We start from the raw sequence: 18,377 nt of genomic DNA, 5'->3' as shown, positions 1-18,377 counted from the left end.
AACAGTTAACATAAGAGATGTCACAGACTGAATAGAATAGATCAAAGATATATAACTTGAAGGCTGAGCTTGGAAATGTCATTGGGCAAAAATGAGACAGATGAATTACACTTTGCTAGTTCATATTGTACCAAGCTGTATGTAAGCTAGGCTCAATAATTGGAGCCATTTTAACCAATAACTACTCAGGAATAATGGGGCATGATACATACAGTATATTTATCTACTTCAAGTGTCAGACATTTTACAAAATGCTCACCTTCAATTTCATGTGACATCCACAGCCAATGATGGGAGATATCTAGAAAAACAAAACATTCCCAAACGGTTTCAACTAGTGCAAATATCTTACATGAATTTTTAATATGTTGTTATGATCCTACACTGCAATTCCTAATTAGAACTGCAAAATGACTCTTGCAAAACAGTCTTCATGGTAGTGACTTGACCCACAAGAGCAATTTGATGCTAATTTGCTATTTGCTAGTTATGAGCTGCTGTCGCTTCCATTTCTTCCAAATTGTCTCCACCATCTCCAGTATAAGCTCTACATATTGACAGCAGGTCTGGATTGTGTCCAGTAGCACTCTAAGCACAGCTTTTAGTTCACATCTCACACTCATCCACAAATGCTTTGTTGAAATATATTCTTTGAAATGCTTATTCAGTGTTTCAAATTGACCTTTTTTTGATCAATCCACACTTTGTCCATTATTGGAAAAGAGTCCATTTTGTCCAGATGTACCCTGGGTGTCCATGATTGTAGTCCATTGGTCTCAACAACCAGCATAGTGAATATGCTGTATGTTTGGCTCCACACAGCTGAGTGTACATAGTTTGTGATGAGTACATTTTATCCCATTGTTTTGTGATGGATAGCCTGACAGCAGTCCTTTCCTTGATATTTTCCCCATCGCACAGTAAATATGTGTAAGTCATCCATCCTTTCCACATGGAGAGCTTCAGGTTTCCTCGTGGCTCAGTGGCTCTCTTGCTATCGTGTGACCTAAAAAAGAAACAATACCACAGATAAGAGCCGAGAATCTGTGTCACAGAGACATGTAATTACATGGAGGGTCACTATGTCTACGCTTCACAGTCAATGAATGAATGTTTCAATTTGAAAGAACCAATCAGGGGTCAAATATTCCATTTTTTTATTTCTGGCTCTATGTCCTTTTTATTGGACTGAAAAGGTTTGTTTTCAGTTTATTGTGCTGAAAGATTGCAGGGACCAGCAGTGTCTCAACTGCTAAAGCCAGGGTTCATAGGTGTCTCAGAGCTGTAATGGTTTGTTTACACTTTTGCAGCAAGTTGAAGGCATATAATTGGAGATGTAAAGAGTTTGTTTCCCATCAACAAACCCTATCCCATGTGCATTTACAATCAACAAATATGCTCATATCTCAGTACTGCCAATCTAAATGTTTTCACACAAACTGAGACATATGAAATCTGACACGAGAAAATATGTATCTTAAGTTGTGGTGTCTTTGCTGTTCCTTGTTAAACAGTGTTCCGGTGCCTAGGCCAGGCAATCAATACAACTTTCTACAGCAAACCTACGCTGTGTGGGAGTGAAAGAGAGATGGACAGATACAGATCATCATGGTGAATGAGACGCTGAGGTGGTGAAAGGAGGTCATGGGTAGAAAGGGAGATGCAGGATAAAGAAGAGAGACACAGAGAGAGCGAGAGAGCGGGGCCATGCGAGCAGTTGCCAGGGAATCGATGTCTCAATGCAGCTATCTTCAGTGACATCTGCCACCAAGTCTCCAAGTAACTGCTCCCCGGTCCCAAAGCACCTTGCAAATGCACAATTAATGTCCACTGATGCAGTCAGCCATTGGCTCCTCATTCCTCTCTCAGCTGTTCGGCTAGTCAGACGGGGTGGGAGATAAAAAACAGAAAGAACGGGAGAGAAGAAGCAGAGAGATGGCAACATGCAGCAGAATCAGGATAATTGCACCTATCAGTCCCAGAGTTGGTGTTAGGCCCGGGGTCATTAATTCCTCTGCCTGTGACTGAGCCCAGCAGTGCCTCTGTTCCTCAGTCTATCCCACTCACCAATTTAATTATGACTCTTAATTGTAAAGCCTCTGTGGAAGGCCCCCGCCATAATGCATTCTAATGAATGCGACAGATGTTGGGCTGTTATGCCATCTCTCAAGCAATTACTCTTATGGTGCCTGTGCCGCTTCCCTCACAACTGTTTCTCTTTTTATATTTCACCTGTAAATAAACTGCACCTGCTCTATTCCACGACACGCACTCTGGCATGTATATACGCACACCCCAGTCGTCAGTCCCGCAAATTAACTTTCACACTTCAACAGCTTACAAAGGGCCATGAAGGACCCTCATTTAAATCAATTTATCTCATCTGAATAGCATCAGTGTACATGGCATCACACTGCGGTTGTGCAACTAACAGAGTGTACAGAGGTCTTGTGTTTTCTGCATCCATTGTTTCTTTCACCCTTGCTGGAGCAGATACAGTTATAGCAGATTAACAAATAAAGCTCACTTGGGGGCTTACTTGTTAATTAGCTCTGTATTGTGCCTGTAATTTTTATTGATGTTTGAAATTAGTACTTAAATTAGACTACACTCATTTGTGGGCATCTTGAAGATCCAAACTTTTGTTTACAAGATTATCTTTAATTTGTTTGGTAAGCACTTTCTTCTTATACACAATACAGTCATATAAAGTATGAAAAACAGGAATAAAAGTCATCTAGTTGAAAGTTTGTTTACCAGACACTAATTGAGGCAAGATATTTTCTCAGAAAAAAAAAATCAGTTCAATTGAAGATCAAGGTCAATTCTAGCTACATCAAATGTTACTCAAGCTGGAAGATGTTCAGTAATACATGTATTTATTCTTTCTGGACATCATGTGTTTCTCAAGGGAATTTTTGATGTGAACACTGATAAGGTTACTTGCTTTGTTGTTGCATATAAATTAGAAACCAGTCTTTATCAAAGACTCTACAATAATTGGAGTTGGCTGGATATAAATGTAGGTGTCACCATGCAAACAGAGAAAACAGCACAGGTAAAAAATGCAGGGAAAAAAGCGGCATGTGTGTGGTGCCATGTGTATAAAATGTACACACAATTGATCAGTAATTACGCTGATAGACACTGAAGAGAGATAGGCATGCAAACAGGCAGGTGGTTGTGCACACACATGTATACAAACACACAAATACAGACAGGCATCCTTCTCACCTTGGTGGTTTTGACTTTGTTGCCAGTGCTGCAGGACCAGCCAGTCAGGTCAGGCAAGACCTTACACTCCTCTCCATCCATACACGGCTGCATCTGGCACCACCATTTTTGGGCTACGATGGAGGCTGGAGTAGTGAATGGAGAGAAAAGACAGACAGCGGCTCACTGAATGGAAAATATAAGATTATGCAGAGCACTGTATAATGACAAAACACTAGACTAGATCAGACCAAAATAATGCTGGCGCAACACAGTATTTCAACAAAGTAAATGTTACAAGCGCTGTCCATGGTGCTGATCCTACTGCTTGGACTGCAGGAAAATCAGCACCATGGATCGCTCTTGTGACCAACGCTTTGGTTCTGTATCACTTTGTCACTGAGCAGTTATATGGGGGTTTTTCCTCTGTAATAAGATTACTGTGATTTTCCCAGTAGCTATAATATATAGCAGTTACCTTTTTTCAGTTTAATCAGATTATTGTAATCCCTTAACACAGGATCTTAAACCCTGCATGAAATAAGTATGTCTGCCATTCACGAGAAAAAAAGTAGACAGAATAGGAGAAATATGACCAGCATAAAGATTTCATTGTCATACCTTGGAAGCAATGACTAATCAAAGTCTCAAAAATCCTGAATAGAACTAATCAGATATGGCCACCTGTGCTGCTGCTGATCTTTTAAAAGGGCAGAGGTCTTTGAATTAGATATTTTCACGACTCCCAGAGGGGAATGTATGCATACTTTTTTGCATTTGTGCATGTGTGAGTATACACGTATTATTGAAAGTCACTTCCTATAACTTAGATGAAAACTGCTTCACCAAATGAGTATTATTCATTTTGCAAAATACAGAGAGCAAGAATAGAATTATGATGTACTGCTATCAATTAAAACATCAGTCTGCTCTCATGTATTTGAGACAAGAGACAAAATGTTGATCTACTGTATGATTTTTGCAGGGACAAAAGCCCTCTCTGAAACTACTCTCTGTGCAATTTCGTTGGGAAAACAAAACATGAAAAGTGCCTTTTGATTTTTTTTTTTACAGAAAATTCCTCTGTTGTATCTAAATCATGACAAAAAGTGATGATTTGCTGTATATATGTGTGCAAGAAAAGGGGTAAAATCCAGCTACAGAAATGGGCCAGATCTACATTTAATCCAGTATTAAACCCCAAAGTTTTCTCACTTCTTAGCAGCTGACACTCAAATCTTCTAGATCATCTGACCTACTATCTAAACAGGAGACAGCCCGACAGCTAAGAATAACTCAATTCCCTCTCTCCAAACTCATCATCTATCCATCCTCCTGTCTCAAGTGTGGACGCAGGGATGGATAAAAGAGTACACCCATTTCTCCAACTTCATTAAGTTGCTGGATTGATGGTGTTTATATAGGAATCTTGATCTCTGGTGACTCCTGTTTTCAACAAAAGGAGGGGGATGAGGTGGTATTGGCAGGAAAATGGGCTTTCAACTACATAATGCAAAAGAACACAGGCAAATCCTCTCAAGCATCATGTAGGAAGAAACAACGTGGATGAGAGGAAGAGAGGGAGGATAGGGAGGAGGACCAGGCTAAATAATAAGTGTTCACCAGGAAAACATCTTTGTTGTGTGGAAATGAGCAGTGAGGGGAACTGAGAGAGGCAGAAGACAAGGGTAAGAAGCTGTTTGAGGATGACTATTCAACAGAGAAAGAGTGAAGTAGCAGATTAAACAAAGAGAACAGAGAGAACGAGAGTAACGAACTGAAGCGGAGTGGAAAATAGGCAGCACAAATGCAACGACAGACAGGAAGACGTATAGGGAGAAGAGTGAAGCCACGCCAAGTTGCCAAGTCACCACAAAAAGAAAGAAAAAATTCTCACAGCTATCACAAAGCGTAATGTTGAACACACTGTTATGATGCATGAGTTCAGTGGCAGTAAGCGGTTCTAAAAACCAATGGCTGTGTAATGCTTGTTAATGTGGCCATTATGGTGTCGACGACGGTGCTTTGCACTGCGAGAGTGTTATTTAGAGCTAATGGGCATGGCCTTTGAGTGCTATTATGGAGTTAGCTTACCCCGCAGCTTATCTCATGCTATACTGAGAGGGCGGGGCGGGCGTGACACATGGGCACCTGCACGTCAAGTCAGAAAATGAACAGGGGCCGGTACATGGCCTGTGATGTCATGGTTAGTTCAGATGTTGGACAGCACTCAGAGACAGGTCTCAACAGGTCGATGATAAAAAGATTACAGAGGTACTTAGTCTGTGTGCAGCAGTTAATTCTGAGATCCTTGTCTCTGGGGCCATATTTTTCCTCACCCTACTAATAGTGAATGTGCAGACAAAGGTGTAAGGTGCTCGTTTTATTTGCCATAAAACTGTGGTGCCTTCAAGGTCAGCTACTGCTCAGAAAGACTGAAAAGTCTCTTTTTGCATGAGTGTTTCTGAAAGTAAAGCATTTGAATTCTATTTTAAATGAAAAGTTCAACATTTTGGGAAATACCCCTTTTGGCTGTCTTGTTGAGAGTTGGATAAAAAGATCGATACCACTCTCATGTCTGTACGGTAATTCTTTGGACAGAGCAAGGTTAGCTTTTTCAAGGTTTTCACAGTCATGCTAAGCTAAGCGCCTGCTGTAGTAGCTTCATATTTGGTATCAATCCTCTTGTCGAACTCTAAGCAAGAAATTAATACATGCATTTTCCAAAATATTCAACTATCCCTTTAATAACTTACTACATTATCTCACCAACACTTTTATCATGACTCATACACGAGTTGTTCATTATTCACACAATCACGCTGGCCAACACTTGATGAGCAGAAAATACTTGAACACCATTATTAGCTTAGTGACTTTTAAAATGATAGAGCTAATTTGACGACGACGGCTGTACACTTTGTCTCCATAGTCGTCCCTGTAACATTTTGATTATGTTATCCTACAAGTAAATGTGAAAATGAATCATTGCCAAGTTCTTGAAATAGAAAGAAGATGCATATTCTCCAGGAAAAATGTGCATAACATGTGGAGTACTTCTCAGCCTACCTCCTCCTAATTGCATCAGTCTCATTAAGAGTCTATATTTATATTCACAAAAGGTGCATATGCTAATTAAAAAGGTTTAAAGCTCAGTCAGGCATTTCATCACAGTTACTATCAGCTCATTACAACAGAATCTGCGCTCAAAATGGCTCCCTTTCAAGTTCTCTCAAACTTAAAGTGTGGGATCAGCTGAGGGCAAACGTCTAGACAGTGCTTTGCTTAAGGTGCAGGTGATTAGGCAACACAAGGGACTGAGGCTATGTTACTCCCCAGGTTCTCATCTAATCTCTGGGGTTCTCTAAATAGGGTCTGCGGAGGTTTCACACCATAAGGCTGCCTAAAGCTCTGTCTCTCCTCCTACTGATCACAACATGTCAATCTAACACTCACCTGGTAAATGTCACTCATCATTATGCCTATTGTGGTTACAGCTTTTTTTTTTGTGTGCGTGAGCAAATATATCAGCTGTATGAGCACTCATCCCAACACAGCTCCCGCTCATTTCTCCCTGCACTGCCGCCTGCATTGTCATTGTAATGTTTGTGACATCAAGTGGACAAAGTTGAAACTGCAGGTCCCCTCATCCACATGTTCACTCTGTGACTTTATAGGAACACGTAATTGATTGTTCAAACTCTTGTGACCACATATAAGCCTGTATGCCCAGTTAATGTAATACTTTTGTTCATGCAATGCCTCGTTACTGGCTCATTAACACTTTGACAATGCATGACGTGTTCCAGATCTGCAGGCATAACAAGTGTTTGTTGACCACCATGTAAAAACTTGATATTTTAGCACCAATTTGCTTGGGAGAAATTTGTCTAATTTTCACCAAAAGTCAACACAGTAAGTTCACAAACACCCTGCTCTCCTGGGGAAATGAAAAACAGGCTTAAATCAATCTGACATTAAGTGGTTGATTTTATCTCACACTATATTAACAATAATTATTCATCTGTGAATATACATAATTTCTCTTGAGAGCACACTAAGGCAGGATCAGCCCACTTTCTCTGCTTTCAAACAATAACACAGAAAATGTATTATTTCATGTGATGAATCTGAATAAGTCACAGAGTTCAAAGGGACTTCCTTCACCTCTAACCCTTTCATCTAAAGTAATTTGAGTCACATGATAAAGAAAAATAGGTTAGCCTGAAGTAATTCAATGAATACATATTCTATTGTATCATTCAAATGTAGACTGTTTGATGTAAGGCAGGGCATACAATAAGGCCACTCAGGCATGCATCTGTTAGAGTGTTTGCCCATTAATACTTTACAAAGGCACCGCCTGAACTCACTCAATGGAGCAACACAAACTGCAACAGGGAGTTTACTTTTACTTTGCATCTGTATGTGCCTGCGTGTCTATGCATTCTGCCCAGTGTCCACATATAGATGCCTTTGTGGGTTTTGTGTGTGTACATGTATGCAGTCCCCACTGTGAGGTAAGTGTTAGTCATAAAAGCAGAATCACAAGCAGTCCCATGCCCTTGCTCCCAGGTCATTACTATTTAAAGGGAATATGATGCACCTTCGCACACACACACACAAGAAGTTGGGGCTGGACCCAGAGGTACAGATACCCTCAGGCATTGTAACTGTTCCACTCAGTGATCCTGGAGTGCAGAAGCAGTTGGAGAGAGGCATCCATCTCTTTCTACAATGATTTACTAACACACTGTATCTCTGTTGCCGGGGCTCACACAGCCATGCCAGCACACCCAGGTATGCATGACGAGAAAACACAAGTGGTGAGTGCGGCTGAAAAATTGTCAGAAATAGATTATACACGGTGAACAGTTGCACATACACACACACACACAGGAACAGAGACTGTCAAAATGACAAAAACATGACATTATAGAGCAGATATTACAGTAAACAACAGCAGGTTGATGTGCGCTGAAACACTTAACTAGATTTCTTTGCCCAGAAATGAAACACAGTTTGTCTTGGTTCACCATATCACACACCAAACTTAATCTACTCATCCATCGTTTTTATCAGGTCACTGTGCTCTCTGTCTTCCTCCACCAACAAATACACTTTAATGGCAGTGTTTGGGGAGAAATTTAAAGTTCTTTTTTACTGGTACAGCATCCCAGACACACATAAATGCAAGGTTTAAAGGTTATCCAAGTACATTTATCCAAGTGCCGTACTTAAATACTTACAATTTTGATGTAATATAATGAATATTTCTATTTTAAGCAAATTTCTACTGTTTACTACATTTATCTTATGGTTGCTGATACTAGTTACTTTGCAGATAAAAATGTATGATTAGTACATTTAATGTGACACATTGCTAAAGGTTTAATTATTCACTGGTATGTAAAGTTGTTCAATTCACATGGACCAGATACAATATTAAATTGCTACTTACAAGTTGTAAGGGGTAATGTTACTTTTTCTTTTCCACATCACTTTACGTTGTATTTTTACATTGTTGCTCTGATACTGACATTTACAGAAGTGAGGCATACTTGCTACATTACTGCAAATGTGCTCAACAACAAAGCAAGGGGCAAACCCCACGTTTTGTACATGAGGATAGTTTTGTTTCTGACACTGCACACAGTTGACTTTATTCCCTGTGAGTGCACACAAAAACAAACCATAACCAACTCTTTCCTAACAAACCCTATGAGCTTAACTACACTTGGCAGAACCCCAAAAACATTTTAGTCTATTCTGAATGCCTTTGCAGTGAAACCAAACAGGGAACACGCATTTTGTCAGAGACACTATCCACTAGTCCACTGGTTTGTTCTCTAAAATTTGCCCCCAAATGTTGAAATTATGCAACACAAACAAGTAGACCCTGTACATTTCTCCTGCAGAGCGTTCTTCAACACAGCTTGACCTCTTGACCTCTGCTTATTAGCTATTATCACTTCTACCCCTCAAAACTTTCTGCACTATGACTCAGACTCTCCCAAAACACCTTACCTTCACAGCACTAACTTTTCACTCTCACACACCAACACTACTAATTCAAAAAAGTTTTTTTTTTAAAAACAAAACAAAACAGAACAAAGAAGTATGTTTCATGATTACTGAAAAAAATCTAGGAAAAAATATTGTGATGAATAGAGTTCACTTGAAAAAAGTTAGGCTCACAGTAATGGGCCCCACCATGCAGCAGCCAGTAATGGGACCTGCTGCCATTTACTCCTCTTTCAGTCGGCATCAATAATGTAACTCCATTTACACTATGACTTTTCTACAAAAGCTGGCCTCTGAGAGGGGTTTGTCTCTTTCCATCAGTGCTGAAGGCTAAAAGGTGTGAGTAGCATGCGTGGATGTATGTGTGTGGATGTGTGTTTGTGTGTGTAAGACTGTGTTGTAAGAGGTGAGATCTTTTGTAACTGTGAACTCAGAGGTCAAGCATGACTCATGAGATAAGTGCTGCTGAGCACTGGATTTGGAAGTGAGAGGTGGTGAGACTCAGAGGTGAGATCTGAATAGGAAATTAGAAAACCTCATGACTAGTGTGATGGAGGAAATTAGGAGTTTGTGTGTCACGTATGTGTGTGTGTGTGTGTGTTTGTGAGGGAGGAAGAGTGGGAGCGTTTAAAACCATCAAAAAGAATTTATCATTGAATGACTTTCAGTCACGCACTCATCCTGTCGGTCTATTATCTTCTCATCAGTGTCATTCTTTCCTCTTAGAAGACCAAGTCTATACCAAAAAGTTTCACATGATTCCTTATTTACCCCAACTTTCATTACAAAGCCAATCATCTTTGCTATGGTTGCCTGATTTCATCATTATCAAGCGATTGTTCCCATCCAGGAACTCATCAAAGAGGTTAAACAACAAATCTTTTTTTATTGGGTGAAAATAGTGTTGAAATGAACTAGCAGGTATGTTTGTGATGGAGTCATTTGAATGGGAAAAGCACCGTCTACTGGCCACATGCAAGAATAGCAACGTGACTGGATGAAGTTTGAGAGACGGCTGATTTAGAGATAATGGGTCCCACAAAAATTATGCACACTTACATGCAAATACACAAGATTAGTTTGTTTTCTTTTCCTTATCAAATTAATACATTATACAACCAGACAACAAAGTATCTAAGAAAGTGTGCTGATGAATAAATAAATAATAGTTAATAATAGTTAATAATCGTTAACTAAGCAAATAATCAAATATACAAAACTCTAAACAGTATTAGGTATAACTAAATATTTATAGTTTCCTCAATGCAAACAACTTTCTATACTTAACTAAAATAACCTTTTTGCTTTTGTTTACCAATATAAATACAGTAAGTGTGCTTAATTTCATCCTGTAAGCATACTATATTATCTATCAATAGAAGTCAAACACAAAAGCTAGGACTAGGTGGCGGATGTGTTTGTTTATTTTTTCCCTTAAATAATTACCATATCATTCATTTACTGCATTAGGATGATAATATGCTGATACTATATTCTCATAAGAAATAAACAAACCAAAAATAGTGAATCTGATCAAGTTCCTGGTCTAAACAAATACATCACTTCATTTTGTCAACATATCTAATCAAAGTCTCTATTTGTGTGTGTTTATCAGTCATTCAGGTCTGTGTGAGTATAGATTCAGTTTCCACCCCACGGCTGACCTTAACAGTTTGAATAACCCTTCGGAGATTAACTGGCTTTACTCACATATGAGACAACTATGTATTTTCCTGTGGTAGGGGGCTAATACAGCGTGATTGGATCAGGTTGGCTGACTCTGTGTGCGTGTTTGTGATCTCAGTGGCGCGTCTGTGGATGATAGGGGTCAGTGACACTGCTTGTTTCTTGCAGGGAAGGAGCTCTCCGAGTAGACAAACGAGTAGAACAAAGGTCTATGAAAACATTCATCTGTCTATCATTTTTACCCTCACACATACCCAGCATGCATAAACACGCACAAACACACTTATACTTGTATATTCTTGCTGTGTATGTGTGAGCAAAATTCTATGAGTAATCAATTTAATTTGCTTTTGATAATTTTTCCTCAAAGCCCCCAATATTAAAACCCCAACTGTTACATCTTAACCTGTAAAAGAGATCAGAGGAAAATACTTTCTCTGTCACCATTTTTTATATAGTCAAGCGGCCCAACTAGATATGAAATGAAATGCTGTTCCAAATAAAATCAGGCTTTTAAAACTGCAGTTTAAATTTCCAGTCTTGAGGCCGAGGCAGTCTTAGCTGATAGCTGTTGTGTATTTGCTTCACCTTTCATATGGCACAGGGGAATAAGGAAGGCAAGGAGACACTGGTGACTGGGCTCCCATTACCTGCATTAGTGGCTTTGACCTTTCATGTTATGTGATCTCCTTGGGACATGATGAACCATAAACTGTTGGACTAGCAGGGCAGGGATGAGAAGCCTTACTTTGTCCCACAAATACATTTTAAAAGTACAATCTAAATCCTTTTCAAAGGTGCTCCAGAATATTTGTAGCCTTTTGAAATGTTAAAATTGAGTAGAACAGATTGATATGATTGCCATTAACAATCATGGTTAAAACATTTGTAGTCTAGGATTTGTTTTCTGGTATTTTTTTGTCTCATTTTCTCAGAGTCTCACCTCTTATGTGTTTCTTTTCCAAGTATAGAGTATAGAAAGGACAGGTGTATTTTTTCCGCTGTGTTTTGTATGTTTTTCCATCTGCTATTTAAAGAAACTTTGAATGGTCTAGTTCAGTTTGTGCTGGAAGAAGAACATTTACTCAACACAACAATTACAGTTTTAACACATAAAGCAACTGTAAAGATAAAGCCTATACACAATCCCTGCTATGGAACCATGCCTTTGTGTTATTAATATCTCAAAATTAATCTGCTAATGATTTGTTTTAGGTGTTTCATGAAGGAACTCTTAATGATGATTGAAAACACTTTCTAGCCTCTTTGACCCTGTCTGTCAGATTCACCAGTGCATCCATCAATACAAACACTAGTTGTGCGGGCAAACAGTGTCCAAACTCAAAAAACTTGATTTTAAATTGTTCTTGCCTGTCCAAAACATACCGTAGAGGTCAGGTGGAGTTGTGGAAGAAATGTGTGTAAAATGTCACACAGACATCTCGAGTATTTTTGTTTGACTTAATGGTGCAGCCATAAAAACATGACATTTTGGGTTTGGGTATTTCACTCACTATGTGTGTCATATGGACTTACTGAAGTGTTGGAACAAGCACCTACAGATTATTCTTTCATACAGTGTGGAAAAAATATTCTTTCTAACATTTAAAGGTTAAGTCAGGGCTCAAGACGATACTGCAGTTGCAGTTGAAGTAGGTGATGCGCCTGATACACAGACTGATGCTTTGCAGTTGACCAGTATAACCATACTGCTGGTCACTGTGCAGTTGCACTAGAATCACTGCGAGGTATGTGATTTGTTCAAGGTTCTCAAACACTGCGTAGTTGTGGTTTTCATTTAGGGATGTCAACAGTTAACCGTTAATCAGTTAACCACCGAGAATATTTTTGACCAGTTAATTTGGCGATCTGTAGGTTAATTTACATACACACTCTGCTAACAGCTAGACAATTATGTGTTCAGAACATCAGATATTCTTTTTGAATGGATAAAGTAGTGGTGTAAAACTGACTCCTACAGGGAGTGTTGCATTATGGGTTGTTTGTAGGCTTGATGTTGCTAGGCTAGCAAGTGTCTTAAAGTCTGTTTATAGTGAGTGTGTTAGAGTCAGTCAGCACTAAAAGTGTTTTATTAGTCCAGTTTAACCTGCAGGAGTTTCTGAAGGCTCATGTAATGTGTTTTTCTGCTACGGAGGAAATAAATTCATGATGAGTGAAAACAAGTCCAAAGTGTCTTCCAACATCTCTACAGCAGAAACGGAATATGTCAAGCTGCCAAATACCACTGTGACAGATGATAAGGAGCTCAAAAAGAAAAACAGGCGGTTGTATAAATGCTGACTGCCAGAGAAAATAATTTTTGACTTCTTCCAAGAGCCTGGTAGGAGAGTGTGTGAGTCTGTAACTATACTATGATGTAAATTATATTCAAAAAGGTAACGTTTACATTATTTTTCCAAAAACGGTTGTTGGAAAAGGGGGGTCGTCTTATAATCAGGGTCACCTTGTATTCAGGCCAATATGGTACTAGCACTATGCTGCCATGTCCGAGGATGGCTCCTCCTCCACAGCCAGAGATCACATCGCTGCTAGCTGGGGGGGAGAAAGTGTGATGTGCGCCGGTCCGAGGCCATCACCCAGTTGGTGTGCCAAATGATTGAGACAGACTGCCAATCGGTGTGGTATGTTATGCCATCAAGAGTTACTGTGACTAAAAGCATTGAAAACACTTTGAGGTGAGGAAGGATGAGCTAAAAGTCAAGCTAACCAGGGCAGACAAGCTAGCTCTGACCACAGACTGCTGGACAGCTCTCACAAATGAAAGCTACATCACAACTTTTCTTAAAAATTAATCAGTTAGTTATCGGTTAATGGGTGTCAGTCTGTCAAAAGCAAAATTAACCGAAACTGTCACCCCCATTTTCATTGCATAGTTTTATTACAGTTTGTATCTGCTACATCAGTTTTTCTTCACACAAATATAACTTGACATTTTTACAGAAAATAAAAATGCATACTGGCTCTTTATCCATTTCAGAGACATGACAGCCACTTGTGTGGATTCACTTGCTGTTTTTGGAAATGATGCTTCAAGCGAGACATAAAAAAAAAAAAACATAGGATCTGGATTATGGGGCTGCAAATAGTACACTGAGACATGAATATACATATTTGCACATACAAGCACACTGGGTTGTGAGGTTTTTACCTTCCACACAGGAGGGTCTGGCTCTGGTGGTGCCGGCGACCTGCCCGGGGAAACAGGAACACTTGACGGTTTGAGAGCGCTCTTCAATCTTATTCTTATTACAGCAGCGATGGACAGCCACAACCTCACATGTCCCCTGTTTCACCTGGTATGAGACTGAGACAGACAGAGAGAGAGAGACAGAGAGAGCGAGGGGAGACGGGGATTATTTGCTACAAATTCATAGACTTTTAGAGGGGCTTATTTGTATTTTGATGGTTTGTTGGCGCTAATATCAAGTTTAAATTCACATACATTTGTGATGCAAATAACAATAATATGTACACCTCGCCAGCCACTTTGAGGATTAAAGAAATCTGCTGAATTATTTACTTTTGTATAAAGTCTTCAATTTATTCCAGTCTCATATTCTTTGATTCATAAGTAAACACTCTTTAGCGAGACTTTGCTTTCATTTGCAGCCCAGTGCCCTCATTAACTTCGTCACAGAGGCAGCTCTGTTGTTGCCATTGTGTGCAGGAGAAGAGAAACAACGAGAGCAGGAAATGTTGAAAAAATATTATTTCTTTGGACTCCTTTCAGACAAAATAAACCATTTGATCTGAGCAAAGAAAAGACATGCACATTTTATCAGGGAGTCATGTGGTGGAGTAGAGAAACCCACTAATAGGATACATTTAAATCATTATGTGTTCTGGCCAGAACCCATCAGTGTTAAGTGGATATACACACATGTGGGTGTATACACTGTACATGTGTGTGGATAGCTGCACATCTGCACTTGTACTCACATATCTCTGTATTTCTGTTTATGTCTTTGTCTTTGTGTGTGTGTGTGTGTGTGTGTGTGTGTGTGTGTGTGTGTGTGTGTGTGTGTGTGTGTGTGTGCATGTTCCTGCTCCTTCCTGAAAGTCATAATTAATATGAGGATAATTGCTTTTCACCTGACACCTCCAACACACAAACAGCTTCTAATCTCCCTTGATTATCCTCACACTTCCCTGGAGACCTTGGTCCGGTTAATTATAACATTCTCTTGACAGTAATGGGACAGAAGGGCACGCTTAACTTAAAGTAAATTTTATCCAAAGCTTTCTGCCTAGTGGTATTTTAGTGTGTGTGTGTGTGTGTGTGTGTGTGTGTGTGTGTGTGTGTGTGTGTGTGTGTGTGATGTTGCTGAAACACTACACTTTTAATGAGAATTATTTCTGTTCAGGCAAATCGTTTATCTCTCCTTGCTCCTCTTCAGGGAATTGTTTTGTTGAATAGACCAGTCGCCGAGTGCTTAAAGATACGTGACTTCATACTGTTAAAGAAACTCACAGGGATAGTGATGTATGTAGCAGTTGATATCTTAACATCATCACATCTGTCTCATGTGTGGGTATTACAGGTTTTCATGTGTGAATAGGCTTATACTGTATGTTAATGTTTAGAAGTGTACACTGCCTACAGTGCCTGCTTATGTTATATTTTACTCAGCACATTAAACCCATGAATCTCTCAGGAGGAGGTTTTTTATTGCCACCTAAAGGAAAACACGCCGGCCACAAATGTTGGGTAAAATGTTTAGTAAATCTAATCTTTGCTTATGGCTTCTGAACGGATTCCAGGAGCCTTATCTTCGCTCCCAAAGCTTGTTGTGCACTCCTGAGAGTCTCTGGCACCGTTTCCCCGAGCACAGCAAACCCTGTTGGCGACATTACTACCTATAAGCCTCTTTACAGCCCTGGAAAAACCTTGGTTATACTGTACCATAAGCCCAGGTTTCATTTATGTACGTGACTTCACCCAGACTGCAAAACTTTTCATGCTCAGCCTGAATGAGCTTTGCAGGCAGACACAAAAGCGAGCACATAAACACACACACACACACACAGCTGCAAACACACAAACGCAGCACACACGGCGCACACACACATACTCTGTAGAGGGTTCCATTTCTGCAGGCCATGGCCCCTCTCATCCTTTCTGATTTAAAGTTTGTTTGTTCTCTTCTCCAGAGAGCACCATCAATGATCCCTGGCTCTCTGAGGGCGAACTATCATCCCTCCACTTTCATTTCCCTCACTCCTCTGTCTCAGGGTCTCCTGAGGCTGGAGCAGCTGCCGGATCCCCGTTGCACGCACGCGCGCACACACACACACACACACACACACACACACACACACACACACACACACACACACACACACACACACATATAAATGCTGATCAAAATCTATAATAGAAGAGAATAGAATAGAACTTGATGGGACAAGGACTGTCAGTGCAGCTTTATTATAACAAATAATCACAATTTCAGCATTGAGTAACAATGGAGGAAAAAAAATAAACAACTGTGACCAATAAGATAATGAATAAGGATATGCGCAGATGGAAAAAAGATGAAAGTCTAAATCAAACATCATCAAATTGCTTTGTTTTTAATCATACTTGTGCCCTCATTATCATTACTGAAAATGTATCGCGCTGTTTGGTGACTCGGCTGCCCCCATCTCAGAAATAGGCAGCTTGTTAGTGAGAAAGAGGGAGTCATACAGGAGGAGGAGTAGCAGTGTCACAGGCAACAGAGAGAACAAAGAGCGGCTCGCCTCCTGCTGGCATAATGAGGTCAGAAGGTTCACAGGTCTCCTCTCTTTATTGCCTACATCAGACCTGGGCCGAGGCTGTTTGTATTCTAAAACTGTAAAGCTCTGAGGGTGAGCAGCAATGGAAGTGGAGGATAAACCCACCTGAACTTCATTTATGCTCCTTTTTTGTGTCAGCTAAGCTTTGCAGGCTGATTTAAATCTTAATGAAGTATATATTAGAGTCTAGAAGGTAAATTCAGGATGGTGTAAGGTATATGAGGACAGTCTACATGCCTCAAAGTGTTTTGTGTTTTAAAGAAGACAGGAGGACTCTGTTGGGTTTTCTTGTGGTTTACTATTGCAGTTTAATGAAAAAAGAGAGTCCAAGGTGCTCTTCAAACAAATAATTTAAAAGGTTTTCTTTCATGGATAGTTAAAAAGGACATTCAAAACAACTTCAGTGTGTTTCAGATGTTGCCGGTGTGGCCTTCATCAGGGAGTAGCACAACAAACTGCGTGCAGAAACACATCTTTTATACTGATGATTTGTTGCCTTGAAACTATCATCAACTGAAGCAAAATGATGAGGGGAAAATGTAATAAAGATGTACTTCTTTTTGCAGTCAACTGAATATTTCCAAAAAGATTTTTTTAATCAAATGACCCCGTAATCACATCACCTCCTTTAGTCAGACAAATTAAGTCTAGGAATTAACTGAAGATTTCTTTAAAAAGTTTAGCATGACCAATAACCTTAAACTGAGTGTGCATGTTAAAGCCCCAACAAAGCTGTCAGCCTGCTCAAATGAGCTACTTTCAACATACATATCACATCATGAATCTCAAAATATGGATTTCTTTTACCACAATGTTTACAAAAAATCAAACATGTTGCAACATCAGAATACACAAGAGTCTGTTCTCTTTGTGGTTTTGCTGTCAATTTCATAAAAAACAGCAAAGCAAAGCAACAATTTGACTTCAGAAAAACTGACTTCAGTCCAGTGGTGAGATGGTAAGATTTCTATGAAGCATTATAGAACTGTGAGTAAAGGATAAAACCATGGAGTAAGCAGTAATAGAAGTTGTATATCAATGGCATTCTGACCTTCTTTTTTTTTTACTTTAATAACCGACAGCTGGCATTTTCTCCCATGCAGAGGAAAAGTTTGTCATGCCGCACCAATGATAATGTGCTGGAAAAGGTCAAAATACTAATGCTGATTATTAATTTCTGTGGAATATAGAGTGGGTGGAAACGTCAATATGTGCATGAAGTTATGTCTAAAGTGAATATGTTTGTTAGCCTGTAAGTGTGGGCCTGTTTCTAAGCACAAATACACACATTTGAAAGAGCTGCGTAGGTATGAATTATATGCCCTTGAATATCCAAGGTACTTAATCAATGAATAGAGGTTAGAGGGCCATACAGAGTTTACAGCCAAAATCTATTTAATCTAGGAGAAATAAACTCAAATCCACCCACTCTTGTTGCCCAGAAACAAGAAACTTATGTTAAGTATTGTTAGCACTTTTAGCGCAATATTTCCATGTATTGTTTGTGTTGTATTACAGTACACAGATGTAACTGGCGCTATTCAATAATAATTGTTACAATCAAATTGCTGCAAAAAATTACATGTGTGTGTTCTTTTAGAAAGAACTATTCATAAACATTTAATTGATTGTGCAACCATGCTGAATTGCAAAGA

At 39.5% G+C, this 18,377-nt stretch overlaps 1 protein-coding gene across 1 annotated transcript in view; it reads right to left on the bottom strand.

Moving 5' to 3' along the window:
• Window positions 1–270: 270 nt before the first annotated feature.
• Window positions 271–18,377, bottom strand: part of tafa4b (TAFA chemokine like family member 4b) — a 40,435-nt gene continuing 22,328 nt past the window's right edge. Inside the window, exons 5-7 of the mRNA XM_042402228.1 lie at window positions 14,093–14,248; window positions 3,235–3,359; window positions 271–1,006 (exon numbers count right to left, since the gene is read on the bottom strand). Coding sequence (XP_042258162.1) covers window positions 995–1,006; window positions 3,235–3,359; window positions 14,093–14,248 — 293 coding nt within the window. The 3' untranslated portion in view covers window positions 271–994. The remainder of the gene's footprint in view (window positions 1,007–3,234; window positions 3,360–14,092; window positions 14,249–18,377) is intronic.

This window comes from Thunnus maccoyii, chromosome 3, assembly GCF_910596095.1.
Source record: "Thunnus maccoyii chromosome 3, fThuMac1.1, whole genome shotgun sequence".
In the NCBI taxonomy this organism is placed as follows: domain Eukaryota; kingdom Metazoa; phylum Chordata; class Actinopteri; order Scombriformes; family Scombridae; genus Thunnus; species Thunnus maccoyii.
The sequence above is the reverse complement of the archived record's forward strand: the minus strand, read 5'-3'. Positions and strand labels throughout refer to the sequence as shown.